Consider the following 21,777-nt stretch of genomic DNA (forward strand, 5'->3'; position numbering starts at 1 on the left):
AAAAAAAAAAAAAAAGAAAAAAAAAAAGGGTAACTGAGATAATGCTGGAAAAGTATTTGGCTTCTTACCAGTAAACATGAGCGGCTTTTTTGGCTGTTATTTTCATTATCACAATTACCATCGTTATTATGGACCGTTTCATCTTTCTTAAAACTCACTTCTTAGTTCATCTGACAGTGTGGTGTTCTGAATGTCCACTGCCACTCTTGTCTTACCTTCTGCTTTCTACGCATCTCTTTCTCTTTCATACCCCCAGTGCAGCACTTTTTTTTTTTTTCAAAGCTTTGTACTTAGTGTTCTTTTCCTTTGGCTATTTACTCTACTTCTCTTTTAACTCTTTCATCTGTATGAGTCCTGGATCTAACCATTCAGTCCCTGTTTCTTTCTAGAGAGTCTTGTCTTCCCAGTTATTTTTTCAGCATCTCCACCCCTTTGGCCTTCTGAGATATCAGTGTTTAAGACCAGACTCATCCTTTTGAACTCTTGATTTTGCCGTTTCTTTCAGGGATACCATCCTTCACTGAGGGTTGAACCTTTGGAGTCATCTTGAACTCTTCATTTGTTTCCTCCATCCAGTGCCCACTACACCCTCATTGGCTGCAAAAGATACTCTTGTTTCTATTTATACTACCAGTCCTCTTGCTAAGGTCTTTTTACTAACCCCCTTCCACATCTTTTTTTTTACACAAGAACTACTTTTTTCTTCTTGCATGTCTCTTCCTGCTTTCCGTAGCCCATGTCCTTTGTATCAGGGAAGCTGAGCCACCATGAGTGTTTATGGGGTAAGGGATTTCTGGAGCTTACAGTTGTGGGGAAGAGCTGGGCGCTCTGAGCCCTGGACACTGTGTTTAACCTCGTTGCCTGCACTGGAGTGCTAATAGTTTCCTGCATTTACCCATCGTTACAATCTGATCTCCCACTATGAAGTGCCTCTGCTCATAACCAGGAGATAGGAGTCACAGTGTCTGGATGTACCACTGCTTGGGTTCATTATTTTGTTCAACAATCCCTTCTGTTTTCTCAATCTGGAGAAATCTTTCAGGACTCAGCTTAAAAAAAAAAAAAAAAAAAAGTTATTTTTGACCTCAGCTAGGTATGATTCTTCTTTTGGCTAAATTTTTTTTTTTTTTTTTTTTTTTTTTTTTTTTTTGAGATGGAGTTTCACTCTTGTTACCCAGGCTGAAGTGCAATGGCGCGATCTCGGCTCACCGCAACCTCCACCTCCTGGGTTCAGGCAATTCTCCTGCCTCAGCCTCCTGAGTAGCTGGGATCCCAGGCACGCGCCACCATGCCCAGCTAATTTTTTGTATTTTTAGTAGAGACGGGGTTTCACCATGTTGACCAGGATGGTCTCGATCTCTTGACCTCGTGATCCACCCGCCTCAGCCTCCCAAAGTGCTGGGATTACAGGCGTGAGCCACCGCGCCCGGCCCGGCTAAAAATTTTTTAAAGTTTTTATCTTTTGTCATTGAGTAAACAGTTGTAAAGGGCTAAGATATGGCAGCCACTATCATGAGAAGTAGGGATTCAGCAGTGAAGGAAATAAAACGCTCATGTCCTTGTGGATATTGTGTAGCACTTTCTGTCTGTGCTACTGTTATCTGTGAATATTTCTTCCCACGTCTGTGTTTTTAAGTTGCTCCAAGACACGGGGTCATCTTTTTCAAGACTGTAGCTCCTCTGTGCCAGGTGTTCAGTAATTTCTCTTGAATGGAATGAAGAAACAGATGTGGAGAATGATAACATTTTATATGAATAAGCCGTTTGCTGGAACTAAGGACAGTTGTATCAGCTTGTGAGCAACCACAGATGGCATTTATTGCTAATGGTTGTCATTCTTACACATGGGTTCAATAGCCCCGTATACTTGAAAAAGCCTAGGTAGTCACCAGCAAGTGTTGATATGAGTTAGTGGTGTGACGTGGTTGCTAAAGGAGCCGTTTTGACTTGTACCGTATTAACGAAGGTATGCTTTCTATAGTAAGGAAGACGATAGCTGTGTTCAGCTCAGCTCTGTGCTTACCAGTCCACTCTTGTGTTACAGTTCATTTCGCTGAGGAAGGCAGACTTCGTGGGGGTCTAGGTAGAAGACAGATGCAGAAGTGACCTGTGGAAAAGGAGGTCAAGAACTGCACAACTATGTCAGTGTAGACATGGGAAAAGGAGATAGGAGTGTTAAACCTGAAGAAAAGAAGGTTCAGGACAAAAAGCTAGGTGTGTTTAAATACGTGCAAGACTGTCACTGGAAGACAGCGTGTGCTTGTGCAGGGTATTCTCAAGGGGAAGACGTGGGACCTGCAGGAAGGATGTAAGAAGACAGATTAACACTCAAAACCATGGCCAGGAACGACAGGGTGCATTTTCTTGCAAGGAATTGAGCTTCATAAACTACGGCAGTCAACACCTTTTCTGTGTTGCTTTAAAGAAACTGAATGCCATAGACTTAGGGTGAAGTAGAGAGGGTAAACTAAACAGCCCTAACACAACCATCTTCTGTGAGGTCTTCTGACAGGATAACCCAAGAGATTGTAGCCTTTCAGATAGCAGCTCTTTATTTTTCATATTTATCTTCTTGAGGGATGAATTATCAACCGATTAAGCCCTTGATTTACTTTTTAAAAAATTTTCCATTTGTACTCTGTGTAATCATTCCATGTCGTCTTTAAGTTTACCTTTTCTGAGCTTTGAGCTCTTTCACAGTAAAGCATCCAAATGTGGTCTGTTGAGCTATGCTCTGAAGAATTTGGGAGACATGATTTTATGTCTTCTTTGAATTGAAGAACTGAATTTTAATTTTTCTTTTGGATGACATTTTAAAATGTTCTACTTAAAGACCATTTTTATTGGTGAATGCTTAAGGGCATACATTTTAAGTGTCTCCTTGGTCTCTATTAATGATGATCAGCTCTATAGTGCTTCGTTCACGTGCCTCTCACATTAGCCTTTTGCGACCCCAAATGTATATCAGTTTCTTTCTTACTGTGCGATTTATTTGTCTCTTGAAATCAGGCATCCATTCTTGGTTAAGATATGAATTATTGATGAGTCTTTTTGCATCAGGAAGCACAGATCAATACAGTAGTTAGAACAGTTATGATTTGTATCAATTAGGATTTTTAAAAACTTATAGTTAGCTCTATGCAGGGCGTTGTATGATACAGAAAAATATCTGTAGATTTCTGCTTACAGTCATAGGCAGGAATTATAACTTTCTTATCTTAGATTTTAGGGATTTTAGGCCGAGAGAGAATTTGATGTGAGAAGCAATATTCGTATAACTTTCCTTTCCTATAGGGATCTCAAGATATTAACTTATGTAGCCTCAATATATTTTACAGCAATAGGAGCTGTTCTTATTGTATATAAACTTTGGCATTACTGGCCCTTTATCAGTAATAGGTGCTTTGAGAGGTGTTATTTTGCTGAATTGTCTTCATAACACTCTAGTAAAGAAGGCGCGGCAGATACTATGAACCCGATTTTACAAAGAAAAAGGGAAGAGAGATGGTAGTGCTGCAGCAAATAGACATGGGCTCTGATTAGTGTGTAAAGTCACTATCTTTTTGAAATTGATAGGGAAAGAAGGACAGACTTTGTCTTCCTATAGTTGTGATATCAAATAATTCAAAATCGAGAAGTGTGAATTTAACTTAAAAAGAATATCGTTTGTCCCTTCTGCCAAATGAATTACCACATGGAAGGGGACTCTTGGCATGTAAGGTCTTTGAAGAATGAATAATTTTTTTAAGAACATGAAATAAGTAGACAACCTACAGTTCTGCTGAAAATGTTGGAGACACTTTTACAACCACATTGTGGTTATCTTTTTCTTCAGACTTCTTGGCCTCCTGCATGCTTTTTCGTATAAGTACAAATATTGAAGAATATAATCTTACCTTTCTGTAGTATTTTTTGTCTGCCAAAGGGATCCACCATCTCCCATTGGGTTTTGTATTTTATATCCATAAAGCAATTGAGAATAATTTAGGTTTAATTAACTTGGCAGAGGAGGCATCTTATTGTAATAGAAAGTAGATGATATTGACTTTATTATTACCTATGTTAATATAATAAAACCTCAACTTGCTTTTGTTTTTTGGCGGCTCGTAATTTACAAAGAAAAATACTTGATGTAATTGAATCAATTTTTAAAATATCAATTTCTAAGGTATGTTCTGGTTTCTATAATATTGAGACCAACTAGCTGTTGGACATCATTTTATAGTCTTAGACTTGCAACAGTCTAAGTGTTGCACATTTTCTGTTTCCTCAATACCTAATTCTTTGTCTAACGCATGGAGGGTGCTCACTAAAAGTTAATGAAGGAGTTAGTATCTAGCAAAATGTCACTGAGTGCGGCTCTGAATCATCGAGAAGTGTTCACTTTTGGTCTATATGTTGCATTTCCTAAGGCAGGAAAGGGAACTGAAATGCCTTCAGTTTTTTTCTGGGGTTAAAGTTGCCAAAGGTTAGTTACATGCATAAAGTAAATTAATAATTGCTTATAAGCGGCATTCTTAACCATTCCAGTTAGAAGGGTTTGGTTTTTTCATTCTCGTGCCTTCTGTGGTTTGCTGAAGTTTTTTTCATGTTCAAGTCTGTGTTTCCTTCTATCTGAATATCGACTGGGCTGACTTGGATGCTTGCCTTTTTCTGGTTTGGAGCAGATGATTGACAGAATATGTGTGAAAGTACAAGATCATCTCAACTCCTTACGAAATTGTGGGGGAGATGCTATCCAGGAAGATTTAAAATCAGCAGAGCGGCTCATGCGTGATGCTAAGAACTCTAGAACGGTGAGTTTCACTTCAGGCAGTGTGAGAGTCTGGTATAATAAAAACGTTTTATAAAATTTAGTTTTAGAAACTAGTTTCAACTTTCTTTATCTCTCTACCTAATTCCGAGTTTACTAACAAGTGGCGAAGTGAACTGAATTAGCCTTGACCTCCTTTCTGTACCTGTGCTGATGGCCCATAATCAAGATATAGAATAAAAAGCAAAGGGCCGGTGTGATTTTCAGAGGGTATGATTGGGCCCTCAGTAACTGAGAGGGAGCTATAATTTAAATGAGTAACAATTCCTTTAGTGATTCTGCTTCTAAGCTGATAACAGGAAACTCCCCTCTGTTATCTCTAAACGGAAACTTCTCTCACATTAGGCTTTGGTTCCCAAAGTGTGACTTAGTAGAGCAAAGACTTAACTGTGAGTCAGAAAAAGGGGGATCTAGGTTTGGTTCTGCTGTTAGAATCACACAGTCACTGAATGTCATGAGGTGTGAGGAACCTGTATATCAATCAGATACTCCTGTGATACAGTAAGAAATATATTTTGGCCTTTGTTCCCAGTTCCTGGTATGGAGCTTCTAAAACCCTTGTAATTTCCTGGTGATGGGGATGATAGGAGCATCTTTTGTTATAACATTTGGTCTTTGTTCCTGGTTCCTGAGAAGAGCTTCTAAAACCCCTGTAATTTCCTGAGTGACAGAGATGATAAGAGCATCTTTTGTTATTAATAAAAAGCCCCTCTCACCACACCAGAGTTTATCCTAATGAGATGACTCTCCCTGAGCCCTTAGATAGCTGCAGGATAGGGGAGGTTGCCAGAGGAACCAGCCATGTGATTAGTGTCACCCCACCCCCGGGCCCCCCGGAAATATAGAGGGGCTGGAGACTGAATGGACACCAGTGGCCAGTGATTTAATCAATCGTGTCTACGGAATGGGTCCTCCATAAAATCTCTAAATAGTAGGCTTCAGAGAACTTTTGGGTTGATGAACTCATCAGTGTGCTGGGATGGTTGTGTACCCAGACAGGACGTGGAAGCTCCCCCGACCTCACACTTTACCCCGTACATCTCCTTCTGTTTGGCTACTCCTGAGCTGTATCTTTTATAGTAAGCCAGTAATCATAATTAAAATGCTTTGCTCAGTTCTCTAAGTCATTTTAGCAAATTTGGGAAGCTGAGGAAGGATTCGTGGGAACCCCTTGAATTTATAGCTGGCTGGTTAGAAGTACCAGTGACAACCTGGGACCTGGGACTGGCGTCCGAATCGGGTGTGAGTCTCTCAATTTTGGGATGTGAGGCAAACTCCAGGTAGATAGTGTCAGAAGTGAATTGAACAGATTTGTAGGACACCCATTTGGAGTATGCAGAAAACTGGAGAGTGACCTGGTTTGGCAAACACCTACACTTTTGGTGCCAGAAGTGTTGTGAGTAAGTGACTCAACTTTCATACCCCAGATGAGGACATTAAGACGTGAGAGGGTAGTGTATTATTCCTGTGGTTTCAAAGCTGTTTAATGACAGAAGTGGTCAATGGGAAAGTCTCCTGGTACCCAGTCTAGTGTTTCTTAGGGTTGCTGTGAGTCATTGAATAAAAATGAATGCTCATAGTCTCAACCTCAGTTTATTAATCTGTGCAAACAGCCTTTGACTGAGAAGAGATTATCTTTAACAGTATTTCTTCACCCTTCTCATTCACTCTGAAATGACTTTGATGCTTATTAAAATATTTACTCAGTTATAAAGAGGTAAATTTTTACATTTTTCTTACAGTTGTTACCAAATTTATACCATGTTGGTGGTGCATCTTGCGCGGGAGCCGGTAGCTTATTATCCAGTCCCATTCAGGACACCCTGGAATCAATGGCTGGAGAAGTTACCAGAGTAGTAGATGAGCAGCTAAAGGTTTGTGGGGTTTGTTATTTGGGAACTGAAATTGTTAAGATTTAACTGTGTATCACAGCATTTCATTCCATAGCTGTCTGTGTTTTATAGATTTGTATGTGTGCATGCTGCAAAGATGCACTTGTAGTAAAAATTGGATACTGTGTCTTTTCCAGCTTCATTATAAAATTTGGAAAGACTTCTTGCATAAAGAGTTTCATTTTTGACAGTAAACCTCTAAATATACCTAATAGATGATGGGTTGCCACTGATAAAGAAATGATTGATTTTAATTAGGGGGTAGAGAGAGAAGTGTGCTTCAGGAAAAAGTACCTCCTGTTGTTAACACCTGATTTAGAGAATGGGAAAGATGATAGTCACTACATTTACAGTGTCTAGATCCTGCTTATGTGGGGAGTCTGCCACTAGGCAAATAGGTAATAATCCTTGTAAGGAGCTGTTTCAAAGACTAAGGAAAGGTATTTAAATGTAATTACAAGGTACCTAAGGTTGCAGAGACCTGCCTATAGATTGACTGAAAAAAGGTTAAAAAAGTTTTTGAAATCTTATGGGAATCGAGTAATCTAAGACCAGCTTTTGTTTAAAGTAACTTCAAGAAACAGCTACACTAGATAAATTTCACATTCAGAAAGTTTTCATCACTTCCAATCTGCCTATCAAAGATGCCTTTAAAAACTATGTCTGAATTTCTATAATTATTTGGCCTGTTTTCTTCTGAGAACACAACTGCTGCAGCATATAGGGAGTTTGGAGTGCAACTCATTAATAACTTTGCAGCACGTTAATTACTCTCTTTGAAAATTAAGTTAATGAAGGAGAAAATGTGGGATTTTCTTTTTAAGGAGTTTAAGTCCCTGTCTTCCTGTGCGTGTAATACAGAAGGACTCCGTGTGTCATTTTTATTTTATTTAATCATGGTTGTTTTGAATCCATTCTAAGCAGAGACAGATGGGCAGAAAAAGGACTGTGGATGGTGGAGTTCTGCGGTTAGACCATTTGTTACCTAATGGAACTTGTTTTATCCTCCATGGCACATAACATATTTAAAACAAAATTGGCTTTGTTGTTTATTTTTAAATGTAAAAAATGAAACTTTCTCTTCCTGAAATGTTTAAACAATACTAACATGTAGGAAAAAAAAAGAAAGTAAAAATCCCCTGAAATCCCAGAGATGGTGTCTCTGTCAATATCTTAGTGAATTTCTCGACATTTTGTGCCTATATACACAGTTTCTTGTATAAGTTATCATACTATACATACTGGATGGTAACCTTTTTCTGTTTGGTACAATGTCATGAATGCAATTCTAGGTTGATGAATAATCATTTGTTTTCTTTTATAAATTTTTTTTTTATTTTTAAAGACGGGGTGTCACCATATTGGTCAGGCTGGTCTTGAACTTCTGACCTCCGGTGATCCACGTACCTCAGCCTCCCAAAGAGCTGGGATTACAGGTGTGAGCCACTGCGCCCGGCTCAATGAATAATCATTTTTCATGGCTCTGTGGTATTCCATTGCATAGCTGTATCAACGTAATTTATTTTACAATTTCTGATTAATTTGGTTAGGGTAAATTTCTGTAATTGACCCATTGTTATGTCAAATAGTATTATAGTTTCGTATGTATTCACACGCTGCTGTTCACTGGTGAAGGCAATTGCTGATTTTGCCGCTGTTCACTGGTGAAGGCAATTGCTGATTTTGCCGCATCTTCAACAATACTAAGTTTATCAACCTTTTGATGTTTTTCAATGTAATGGGAAAAAAAGTTTCATTGTGTCTTTTTGTTTGCGTGTTTGTGGGTTTATTGAGACAGAGTCTAGCTCTGTCACCCAGGCTGGAGTGCAGTGGTGCAATCTCAGCTCACTGTAGCCTCTGCCTCCCAGGTTCAAGCGCCTGTCATGCCTCAGCCTCCCAAGTAGCTGGGACTATAGGCCTCGCCCACCAGGCCAAGCTGATTTTTGCATTTTTAGTAGAGACGGGGTTTTACCATATTGGCCAGGCTGGTCTCAAATTCCTGACCTCCAGTGATCTGCCTGCCTCAGCCTCCCAAGTGCTGCGATTACAGGCGTGAGCCACTGCACCCAGCCTCCTTGTGTATTTTGGATTTCTTCAACAACTCAGTGAAGCATCAAGTAATTTCGTTCTCCCTTTGTATTTCTTCTTCTGTAAATTATGTATTCGTATCCATTGCCTAGTTTGTTTCATTAAAGTATTTGTAAGAACTTATTCCATACTCTGATAACTGGCTAGAATTTAAATGGACATAAAACACTCGTGACAGAACCTTTCCTATCAAATAGCTTCAAACTGTTAATTGTCGTTTCAGAAATGCTCTAAATGAAAAATCATCCCTTATACCTTTGCTGTTCATTTTCTTCTCATTGCATGGAATTGTCGAAATGGACTCTTGCCAGTCTCTTTCTTAGGAGAGAGTAGAAGGAAAATTTCTGAAGTAAAATACATTTGAACTTTTAAAAGCCTAAAATAATATAAATATATTTAGGATCCAAAATATCTTCTGTAAATAGGCATTTCGTACAATTTTTTGACGTTGATTTCTCTGACCCCTTTTTAAACATCGCCAGTGTTCCCCATTCATCACTGCCTCCTTATCTGCAAGTATCATAGTGTGCTTTTCTCTCATTCTCACTATTTCTAAGGTCCCCGACCTCCAAATGGCCTTTCTCCCCACCATCCCCCGCCTTTTCCTGTTCCCTACTCGCTTGTTTTTATTATTCTCAGTCCTTCTGAGTTTCAAGTTTCATTTTCTTTGGGGGCGTCTGGAATGAATCGGAGAAAGTCCTCAACCAAAATTTCTTAATTAAATGTATTTTAAAATTTTCTTTTAACTGGATGCACCTTTCATTTTTGATACTTTTAATAGACTTCTTTATATTTTTTTCTAGTTTACATGACAAGTTGACAACCTTTTACTATTTTTAAGAAATTACCATTTGTCTATTTATATAAGCTACGAAATGCATTGATTTTCTTAAAATTGTGTAGGGAAAATGTATTTTTAATATAACCAGTATTAAGTTTTAAATTAAACTATTGTGGTTGTTATTTAATTCAACACTATATCAAATTTCCCTGTTTAAACATTTTCCTTTTTCTATTTCCCACATTCTCTAAACTTAACATGTTACACTTGCAAGCACTAAAGTCGATGGATTATCTTATTTAAATGTTATTTTGTGAAAATAATTATTATTATAGGGTGTGGTAGAATACAAAAGGAAACTAGCAGGCCTAGATTCGCGTCCTGGGTTTCCTGAGATGTGCTCTAAGCAAGTTGCCTACGTTTTTGGATCAAGTTTCCTTCTGCAAGATTATCTTGGCCTCATGATAATCAGGGGGATTTACTTCAGCTTTAATATTTGGTCATCCTGTACCATGGCCAGTCAGAGACATTTTGAATATTGGAAGAGAATAAGTTCAAATAGCTCTTTAAGCCATCTCTCTAAGTATTTCAGAAAGCAAAACAAATGGCTAGATAAGCCAGCCTTCTTAGTATACTTCCTGGTGGAAAATAAAGCTGTAACACTGGAGAAATGTCTTCTTTGAAGGAGGTGATGTTTCCTGTAGACTGGCCTTGCTTTAGGTGTTTCGGAATGACAGCACGCCTCCTGTTTTCCCCCTCTTGATCCTAACATTTGTTCCTGGAGTAGTAGTAGAGGAACAAGTAGGATTTGAATGTTTTAACATGAGGAAACATTCATTTTTCCCTTCTGGCCTTAAAGTCTAGGGTGTTTGTGTTGGCCTAGGAAATTCTTGATTTCATTCAAGGTTTAAATGGTAAAATACTTCACTGGTAAATTTCAGCTTTACTTAGGATATGATGCCTGAGGGGTTTAGGTGGCATTTTGTCAACTATTAACTCATTTTGGCCAGAAGAGTTCTCTGAGTTTTCCTTTTTCTAGACTTTATATTTTCCAAAGCAAAAGAAAGGAAGATTTCAGGGCATTTTAGTATAGAAGTTGTATTTGCTTATAATGAACTGCAAATCGGTGGCTCACTGCAAGAATATAAGAGCATAGCTGCCATGTTAAGGATATTAATCCAATTCACCTTACAAATATTAAACAGCTTTCCTAAGAGCCATTCGTTATTTTTACAGTTAAGAACTATAGACCCTCATAACTGTCATTAGAGAGAGATACAGGCAAAATGATACTGGATTATCATATTTCAAAAACAGGACCGGTTCATTGCAAGTTGTCTGAAGGTAGTCAAACAGAGAGACTAACAAAATAAAGACTATATAAGAAAAGTGAGGAAATTTAACATAAGCCTAATTTAGATTTCCCCCAAAAAAGAAAATAGAGACTAGGGGAAGGCAACATTTGAAGAGATGGCAGCTGGGAATTTCAGAGATGAATTAAAGACCAGAGTCTTCTGATGCAGGAAGCCCAGTGAAACCTAAAGCAGGATAGAGAAAAGCAAACGTACATCTAGAATGATTGTAATGAAAAGTGAAGAACACTGAAGATTACTTATCTTAAAAGGAGGCCAGAGTTATTTGGTGGTAGGGGGCAGGGAGAGTTTCTTTTTTATTACTTAAGAAAAGACATATGAAGACTGACAGCTCACTTCTCAGTAGTTAATGGAATCTAAAAGACAATGAAATAATATCTTTAAGCTTTAGAGAGAACGTAAGGCATCAATCTGGAATTACATACCTAGTGGACCTAGTTTTTATGAATGAAGATGAGAACATTTTCATCATTGCAAAAACTGAGGTCATTTGCTGTCACTAGACTACACACACACACACACACACACACACACACACACACACACACACATACATATAAAACAGACACTAAGAATATGCTTTAGGACAAAGAAAAATTATCTGAAAAGGGAGTCTGAGCTACAAGAAGACTAACAAGCAGGGAAGGTCCAAATATGAGTAAATAGTAACGTTACATGAAACAGTGACATTAATATTTAACACCCTATAAAATAAAAAGCAAATAGTGAAAGTGAGTATGTAAGTTAGTAGAAAGAGAGTTAAAGCAGTCCAGGGTCCTAGTTTTATTCTAGAGAAGTGTTAAGAACTCAGCATTAGACCTGCATGGTCCATTGTGTTACCCATTACAACATGTAGCCATTAAAATTACAATTAATCAAAAATCAGTTTCTCAGTTTCAAGGGCTCAGTAGCCACATGTGGCTAATGGCTCCCTTATTGGACAGCACAGATATTCCTATCATATCAAAGTGCTATTGGACTGTGTTGCTTTATGCATGAAGTAAAATATGCATATTAAAATTTCTAGCATAATCACTAAAACAGAGGCTCTAAACTAAAAGTTATACTGAATTTCTAGAAGAGTAGTAGAATGTGTTGGGGTATTTTTGGTGTCATAGTGACTGATTTGGGCAGGTGACATTGATCCTAAATATCCTGCAATACAAGGTTGTATTCCAAGCCAGAAGAATTGATCCCACCCAAATGGCAATAGAAGAGGTATCACTAGAAAGAAAACATGTCCATGAATAGTGACAAATGGTCCAGTTTTCTAGAAACACATAACAATTTCAAGTGTATAAGCATCTAATCATATGGCTTCATATATAAATGAATGAATAAGTGGACAAAATGACAAAGAAAAGTGGATGAATTTGCCATTTTTGGCTCTGCCATTGTGGTAGAGCTCTTTTAAGATAACTATCCGTAATTGATAGATCAAGCAAAACAATGATGAACAACAATGATTTGAACAACAAAAATCTCAATTGTAATCTAATGTAGCTATACAATCAGTGCACAACAAAAAGAGAATGTCAGATTTTTTTCAGGTGTTCATGAAATATATATGAAAAATTCTCATGAAGTCATAAAGGTCATCTGCACAATTTCAAAGACCATATTCTCTGGTCTCAATTCAAATAAGTTAGAAATTAATAACAAAAGATAACTAGAAAAAGGCCCCACATATTTATAAATTTAAAAATTACTTCTGACTCATCAAAGGGGACGCCATAATGTAAATTAGAGGACATAAGGAATTGACGTTAATGTATTAGTGATATAAGAACTTGTAGGATGCAACTAAACCGGTACATAGGGCGAGATACATACTTTTAGATACCAATATTGGAAGTGAGGAGAGGCTGAAAACTAATGAGCTAAACGTAGATCATTTAAGAAGTTAGCAGTGAGGGTCATGATGCCTACAACATGCTTTCAGATATTTCAGAGAGGGAGAAACAAATATTCCAAATTATTTGCAACTGGTAAATTTTAGGAGTAGGATATAGATGCTTATTGTCCTTTTTTTTTTTTTCAATTTTTGTAGGTCTAGATTTTTTTTTTAATGGGGGAAAATATTTTCTTTAAATTCAGGAATAAGGCAGAGATGTTTATTATCACTTCTATTCAACTTTATACTGAAGGTCTTAGGCAGTGCAATATAACAAGCAAAAGAAATGAGAAATGTAAAAATTAAAAAGGAAGAAAAATTAATAGAATTTGCAGATTTTATGATGGCCTACATAAAAAAACCCAAAGAATCTGCAAGTAAGTTATTGAATCCGTGTGATAAGGTTTCGAGATGTAGAGCAGTATGTAAAAGATTAGGCCAGGCATGGTGGCTCTCACCTGTAATCCCAGCACTTGGGAGGCTGAGGCTGGAAGACCACTTGAACCAAAGAATTTGAGACCAGCCTGAACAACACAGCAAGCCCTTGTCTCTACAAAAATTTTAAAAATTAGTTGGACATTGTGGCCCGTGACTATAGTCCCAGCTCTTCAAGGTGGGGGTGAGCTATGATTGTGCCACTGCACTCCAGCCTGGGTGGTAGAATGAGATCCTGTATCAAAAAAAAAAAAAAATTTGTGTTTCTCTATGTGAGCAACAATTCGTTAGAAAATGTTGTTAAAAATAGTCACCATCTGAAAATGTCATTAAAAATAGTCACCATCTTAAATAGTAGCGGAGGGCTTGGCGTGGTGGCTCACACCTGTAATCCCAGCACTTTGGGAGGCCAAGTGAAGTGGATTGCTTGAGGTCAGGAGCTTAAGACCAGCCTGGGTAACATGGCAAAACCCCATCTCTGCTAAAAAATTACAAAAAAATTAGCCCGATGTGGTGGCAGGTGCCTGTAATCCCAGCTACGCGGAAGGCGCAGGCAGGAGAATAGCTCGAAGCTGGGAGGTGGAGGTTACAGCGAACTGAGATCACGCCAATTGCACTCCATCCTGGGCAGCAGAGTGAGACTTAATCTCAAAATAATAATAATAAAATAGTAACAAAAATCTAAAGCACCTAGGAAATAATTCACATCAATCTATAACGCCTCAATGGAGAAAGTTTATTGAGAGACTTTAAAGAAATTCTAAAACAAAAATATGTGACATGTTTATGGGTAGGAAAAGTTATTGTTACAGTTGTCAGTTTTTCCCCAAATTTGTCTGTTATTTGATAATTATAGTAGACATTCTGATAAGTTTTTAATAGAACTTGACAAAGCTGATTCTAAACATGTGGAAAAGCAGTGCTCAAGAATAGCCCAGACACATGTAAAGAAGAACAAGAAGCTTGGGAGTCTCATTCTGCTACATGTTAAGACTTAGGATAATTAGAACAATATGCAGAGGTAGATGACCCAAAAAAACAGGGCCCAGAAATGGAGCCATGCATATATTCAAATGTTAGAAATGACACAGGTAGCACTGAAGTTTAGTACAGAAAAGATGGACTATACAGTACCCATACTCAGCAAGTCCTTGGACCTGTAATACTTTTTAAATGTTTTAAGAAATATGCCAGGCCCTGAGGATGTAAGGTGGGACTTCACAACTGCCACCAGGTTCAAACTCTGTTTCTGGAGTCCGATAACTCTAGCTCTTGGAACTACCAGGATTCTATTAAAATTGCATATAAATTTTTCTGAATGAGCGTTTAGATTTTCAAAGGAGTGTCTTGACCCAAAAATGGGTAAAAATCACTTCTTGAGTATTTTATTTTATTTTTGATCACTGAGGTTCCTGCTGTTACAGCATTCCGAAAGAGTGCACGTCATCAAATAGAGCTTGGAGTGTGAAGAGAGTAGGGAAGAGAGTCTTCTGAAAGAAAAATACTGAGCTGAGTATAGAGGAGTAGAGATGTTTTATCCTGGCTCAGAGGGGAAAATGGAGGAATCTAGGCCAAGAAAGCAGTGCACAAAGCATGGAAACAGAGCCTGAATCATATGGAAAGCTGCAACTATGATTGGGTTATGAATTGTTACAAAGGAAATACACAGATATGGCGAGAAATGGGGCTGGCAAGCTCGGCATCTACCAGCTACTTCAGGGAGTTTTATTCTGTGCCAAAGAGTGATAATTTTGACATATTTCTGCTTTTGAGGAAATATCTAGGAATAAATCTAGTATGTTTGGAGATAGATGTGGTGAAAGGGGTTGAGGTAGGTGGAGTCTAGTGAGACGTACACACTTCTCACCTAGTCGGGTACCATTCTTCACAGTGAAGCACTTAGCAAGAAAGGTTGGCTTTACTGGTGTCGTTGTTGCTGTTTGAGCGGAGAGGGGAGGACAGCATGTTGCAGCTGACCTTTCCATGGCAGAATATTCAGGTAGAAAGGCTTCCTAGGCTGTATTGTATGTGTATTATATCGTACGCATTGTATGGGTGATTGTCGGCAAACGTTTGATTGACACTCATTGGAATACAGTTTGAAGCCATTGAAAGGATGGATGTTGAACAGGGTCTGGCGTGCAGAGCTCCATGGGGCATGAAGGAAAGGCTGCCATCCTCTCTCATCTCTCTCCCAGCCCTGCCGCTACAGAGTTCACCCTGGCAGCCTTAGATACTGTTTACCTAAGAGAACAAGGGAACAAACTTATACGTAATGCAGCAGAGAAGAAAGGCACATTCCTTTGGACACTGATTGGGGCCATTAGATGAGGATGGATAGAATAGGAGACAAGAGTAGGAAACAAAAGGCATGAGTCCCCATCTCACTAACTCCAGTGACCATCTGAGTGACCTCAGACAAGTCACTTATCTCCCGTGAGCCCCAGTGCCCTCATCTAAAGTCTCGCTTCACCTACAGAGTTGTTACGTAGATCAGAGGAAATCCTGGATGAAGTTAGTTTTACAGTGCTGTATTGTACTGTTGGGATCGCGGTGGTAGTAAGGAACTAACTGCAAAATATTTATTGAATTCATTGAATGCCTGAGGCAGGCTAAAATTCCTTTTTATAGGGTCAAAGTTATGTGAGCATGAAGCAGAAAGAGACCTTAAATAATTTTACAGATGAGAATGCAGATATCTGCAAAGATTGTTCACTGAACACGACTCATTTACCATTCCACAGAAATTTCATGCCAGAGTTTACATTGGAAGCCAGGCCTCTTTTCTTTAGGTCTGGAGTTCATTCGAACTGAATTAGCAGTGTCATGCAGACAGACCTTTCAGAAAGTAACTGCTATGTTTAAGGACATGACAGAATTAAAACGGAGTATTGATACCTGAGGTTGTTCGTATCAAGAGTGCCGGACTATTATTCCATCTAGAAGAAAATATGCTTATTTCACTATCAAAGAGGAAACTAGTTTGCCTTAAACTGACTTATTTGTATCTCTTGCAGATGGTTGGTATAGGAGCTTTCTTGGAAAATATACTAATTCGGTGATTATTCCACCAGAATTGTAATGGGGACGGAGCACTGTCAAAATAGGAAAGGCTTTTGGAAACTTCTCAGATGGCTGCCTCCCTCCTGGTTTCCCACATCATCCTTATAAACAGCCTGCTACCCTACTGCTTATCCTGCAGTGCGATGAGAAATTTTACTCACGGGATAGTGCTTTGCATTTTAATATGTGAGCAGACAGACCATTGTACTAGTCTTTGGATAATAGTGCTTCATTGCCTTGTTCACACTGGACCATTAATAGGATCCGAACTTCACTTTCAAACACTAGGCTTCTTATTAGGAACAGTCTTTGAAATCAGATTAATAATAATGTCTGTGATATATTGAGGTTTTAATACCTGCAACATACTGAGCTTTTACTGTGTGCTAGACACTCTTCGGAACACATTACAAACACATGTAATATTTTTTATCCTCAATAATCCTATGAGGTGAGAACTTTTTTATTGTCATTTTTTGGGCAAGGAAAGTAAAACGGAGAGATCAGTAACTTTGTCCAGTGTCACTCAGCTAGATTTCAAATTTAGGTCTGACGCTAACGCTGATGCCTTTTCCACACTTCCCAGCCGTATCACCCATCTCAGACAAATCGTTTAACTTCCCTTAACTCAGTTCTTCGGTGGTGATCACATGAATAGCTGCCCTGCCCATCTTCACAGGTGTTGGAGGGATAAAATGTGCAGAAACATGTTTCGAAGTCTGAAGTGCTGTATGAATGTGTTTTGACTGGTATTATTAATGCAGTCTCTAAAGTGCTGTTAATGTTTCTGTTATTTTTCATGTTGTTTATTGTTGTCATAATAGTTAATATTGTACCTAACACTAAAGCGTTTCTTTTAAAAGAGTAAAGTTGGCAGTCGTTTCTGTGATTTTTCTGCGACGGCCACTTTGATAGAGCAATTCAATGGTTCACCCTAATTTGGGGTTTCTGTGATCTTCAAAATCTCAATAGCATTCAAATCTATTTTCTAGGGATATCTGTGACTTTATTTTCTAGTACCAGGGAAAACAATTTCTTGTGGTAAGCGGGTGTATAAAGACTTGGTGTTTGTAATTTTTAATCTTCTGATTACTGGCTTGGTGTTAAGTACAGCTGCCATACCGTAACATTTCAGATGCCAGTGTGAAGCTTGCCTGGTTCTGCCAAGTGTCTGATTTAAAGTGATTACCAGAGATCAGTGATCATCCAGCAGTCGCAAGTCACCCCAGGCCAGCTCAGAATTCTTGGCTGCGCTCTGGGAATCCCTTGTGCCCTGCTCTCCGAGGGCTCCGTGACATGTATAACCACCTTTCAGTTTTATGGCAGGCGCTTCTACTGCAGTGTCATCATCTCTCCCCTTCACTTGTGCTGCATTGCAGGCGTTGCTTGAGTCCATGGTTGATGCTGCTGAGAATCTTTGTCCCAATGTGATGAAAAAAGCCCACATTCGGCAAGACCTGATTCATGCCAGCACCGAAAAGATTTCTATTCCACGTACCTTTGTTAAAAATGTCCTGTTGGAGCAGTCTGGAATTGATATCCTTAACAAAATTAGGTAGGTTTATAATGTTAATAAACCTAGGAGCTGCAGTTTCTGTGAATGCAGTTGAGGCAGCTGTAAAGAGGGTTATTGTTGGCTGTATCCATGTATAATGTGTTTAGGCATGTTTAATAGGCAGAAACTATGTATAAATAGAACTGTGCATAAATGCATAGGTTTTATACATTTCCAAAATAAGGCAATCACGTATATGCCTGTATTACTTAAGGAAATAGAATTGTGTGCTCTGTTTAAGGGTTTTATATTCAAGAGGGGGTACATGTTTGTAATCCCTGTTTTCTGTTTCTGAAGTTTATCTGTCGCCTTTATAAATCACTAGCTTGAAGATTGATATCAGTCTGCTTTTTACCACCATACGCTGAACAAATGCACAGCCTATAAATAGGCAGAGGCCCACCTTGACCTCATATTTTCCTTCTGGGTTTTTTTGGTGGTTCTGTGTATTAATGGTGGCTTTGCAGTATTTACGTAGATTTCTGTTTGGAAAAGTTTGAAAAATACGACAAGATATAAATATTTAGAAGCTGTGATTACTGATAGACTTTTCTGAATTTTTACATAGAAACTCTTGGTCCATCACCAGAATTACATTATAGCTCAGCTAATTCGCATAATGTTTCAGATAACTAAAGACTTAAGTTCAGAAACATTTTTAAATTTTCCCTTTTAACCATTTTTGAATATTGATAAAGATTTAGATGTAGCAGAAATCATAGCCCCTGTCTGTAGAGCTGGTGGTGGTACTAACACACAGTGATGTAGCTAAGTGACAATCCATGAGAAAAATGAGTCAAAAACAAAAGAAACCATAAACTGTATTATCATTAACTAGATATCAAAGGCTTATGACTTTAAAGCCAGATGATAGAACTGAAATTCTGCAGTAACTGAATAATCTCAGGTCTGGTTCTTTAGGGTTTTTTTGTTTGTTTGGTTGGTTTTTAATTTATGTTACTAAGCCCCTAATTCCTACTCAGCTGACCTGTAAGACAATTGGAAGGACGTGAGGAATTTTAAAAAAGACTTCTAGAGGGTTTATGGGACCCCACAGATTAGTGACTTTATGAACTCTAGCCCTTAACTAGGTGTGCTTACATATTCTTATAACTTGTGGTTTCAGAATTTTTTGTCAGAGATGCCTAAATATTAAGGAGAAAATGATGATTCCATTCCATTCTAGAAATTTGAAGTATGTAACTTGAAATCCTTAATAAAATTTATATTTAATTTTATTAAAAAATAATAATAATGTATTGGTCACTATTCTTTCATAATGGTTTCAGCCACTAATAGATCATATTCTGATAGCTTTGCTTGAGTATCAAATTCTGTCAGATAGGATCATTTCCTTTGAAAATGGCCAAATTCTGGAAGTTGAGCCATATAGAACACACATCAGTGAATCAATTTGTGTCCATTAACTCCTCTTACAATGCGTTATACTGAACATTGATAGAATGAAATGTATGCATACATTCTTAAAATATACATGTTTGCATGGGCAGGTTAAGTTGACTCTTTTCCTCTAAAAGTTTTGCAAACTGGAAGCTTAACCAGTAAGGAAATATAATATTCAATAGCAAAATGATAGAATGATCCTGAGATATTAAAAAAGAAATGCATTTTTAAGACGCTATCCTTTTTGTTGCTACAATTTGAAACAGGTAAACCACTGCTCCCCACTTTCAGAGAGAAGGAGAGAAAGATAAACTATGGAACCTATAGTTTTATGAGGAAGTATAATTTCCAAGCATGCCTAAAGAGAAGCAGGGGAAGTAATTAAATTTCAGGTGACTCTGAAAGTTTGGGGTAGGACCAAGTAACCTGTATTTTAATATGAGACCTGGGTGAGTGTTATCAGTAGATACCTCTGGGGAATAGTGAAGTATCAGAAAAAGCAAATAGCTAGTAATTCCTTGTTTCAGGGGCAGAATTTAAAGAAATGTATTTTGATATTTAGCCCATGATAATTTTTACTGTAAGCAAAACAATAGTAAGTACTTCTATTGAGAAATATCCCTGAGCAGAGAAGTCTCCATGCAAATTATTGCCTTTAGGTTGGCAAGATTTTTTCCATGTTACACAAATACATTTCCAACGTTAGCTTATGAGACAGTATTAGAATCCAGGTATGTATTTCTCTCACACTTTTAAATGTATTGTACTTAATGTACATTTGTACATATCTGCATTGAGATATTCAGACTGAGAACACACATGGAAGTTGAATTCTTGGGAATACCCCCAGATTGGTAAAATGCAAACAGAAATACCAGCCATCTGACAGAACCTTAGTGACTGAGTCTGTTTATTAGTAAAAACAACAAAGCACTTTCTGCTATGTGAACAACTTTCTGAGGTCTGGCAACAGGCACTAGAACTGAAAATTTTAGTGACCTTTCTTCATAAAAGATAAGGGTAGGTGATTTTGTAATATTCAAAGTAGCGTGGCCAGTCAAAGCAGAAGCAGGTCTGGTATCGTTTGATTGGTGAAAAGCTTGTGAAGAGGGTGGGTGATAAGTGCACTAAAAGCAGTAACTAAGACTTAACAACCAGACTAGGTTTGTTTTAATTCACTCCAGCCCAGGTTTGTTTTCCTTTATGTCAACGGGTGAATTGTTCCTCACCGCATGGGACATATGGTTCCCATTAAAAACATCTTTATCCAGATGTTTATCATTTCCACCATTAAATCTGGAGTTTTGAAATTGCAGAGCCAGGTTGAAATTGGTAAAGAAAGTCTATTACTTGTGTGTTTATGGCAGTGTTTAAGATTTATTTTTGGAAATCCTTAGTCCTGTTCACACATTCTTATATTCCACTTTCAAAGACAGAAGTGGAATCACAGTTGACCTTATCAGTATAGCAGTAAAGGTGAGTAATTTTTTTCTCCCCTTGCACAAATTAAAATGCTTCTCTGTCCTTTTGATTTTCACATAGTGAAGTAAAGTTGACAGTGGCCTCCTTCCTGTCTGATCGAATTGTGGACGAAATCCTGGATGCACTCTCACATTGCCATCATAAACTGGTGAGTGCTGTGCACATCCCAAGCAGGACCTCCTGTTTCATCTCTGCTGTGACGCAGTATGGCTTCCAGTGTGGGGATGTGATTTGTTTTGTACATTTCACACCGTTACAGCTTTATGGTTTGTGATCTTGATTTTCCTCCTTTCTCTTCTATGTTGCTTCTAGCCATTCTGGAGCATGTTAAAACTTCTAGAGGGAATGGCAGGGGAAAGCAGAAGTGATTGTATCCAGAAATCTTTTTTTTTTTTTTTGAGGCGGAGTTTCACTCATGTTACCCAGGCTGGAGTGCAATGGCATGATCTCGGCTCACCACAACCTCCGCCTCCTGGGTTCAGGCAATTCTCCTGCCTCAGCCTCCTGAGTAGCTGGGATTACAGGCACGCACCACCATGCCCAGCTAATTTTTTGTATTTTTTTTTTTTAGTAGAGACAGGGTTTCACCATGTTGACCAGGATGGTCTCGATCTCTTGACCTCGTGATCCACCCGCCTCGGCCTCCCAAAGTGCTGGGATTACAGGCTTGAGCTACCGTGCCCGGCCCAGAAATCTTATTGTTCATTTATAATAAAGGTCAAAAGTTTCAGGAAGAGATGTTGAGACTGAGGTGTGAAATTCACATTTTAATTGTCGTTGCTCATTTTGTTGCTTGGTCTCTGATATGATTACTTGATAATGGACTATTCTAAAAACAAGGGAGAAAATAAAAATATTTGAATGCCAAAGAAAGTGCAAGAATAAAATGGGCATAATTTAATGATGGATAGTTGCTGACTGCCCAACTGGTGCCTTGGATATAACCAAGGTGAAAAAATATTTCCTTCATCTAGAGACTGGTTCTGCATCAAGGTAG

General features: G+C 38.2%; 1 protein-coding gene across 14 annotated transcripts in view; it reads left to right on the plus strand.

Moving 5' to 3' along the window:
- Positions 1-21,777, plus strand: part of CARMIL1 (capping protein regulator and myosin 1 linker 1) — a 346,698-nt gene that overhangs the window by 256,257 nt on the left and 68,664 nt on the right. For all 14 annotated transcript variants that reach the window (XM_032268645.1, XM_032268646.1, XM_032268650.1 and 11 more), the window contains 4 exons: positions 4,668-4,796; positions 6,556-6,687; positions 17,719-17,894; positions 20,841-20,928. In XM_032268645.1, coding sequence (XP_032124536.1) covers positions 4,668-4,796; positions 6,556-6,687; positions 17,719-17,894; positions 20,841-20,928 — 525 coding nt within the window. The remainder of the gene's footprint in view (positions 1-4,667; positions 4,797-6,555; positions 6,688-17,718; positions 17,895-20,840; positions 20,929-21,777) is intronic.

The sequence above is a fragment of the Sapajus apella genome, unplaced genomic scaffold, assembly GCF_009761245.1.
Source record: "Sapajus apella isolate SASKATOON/1434 unplaced genomic scaffold, GSC_monkey_1.0 scaffold184, whole genome shotgun sequence".
Lineage (NCBI taxonomy): Eukaryota > Metazoa > Chordata > Mammalia > Primates > Cebidae > Sapajus > Sapajus apella.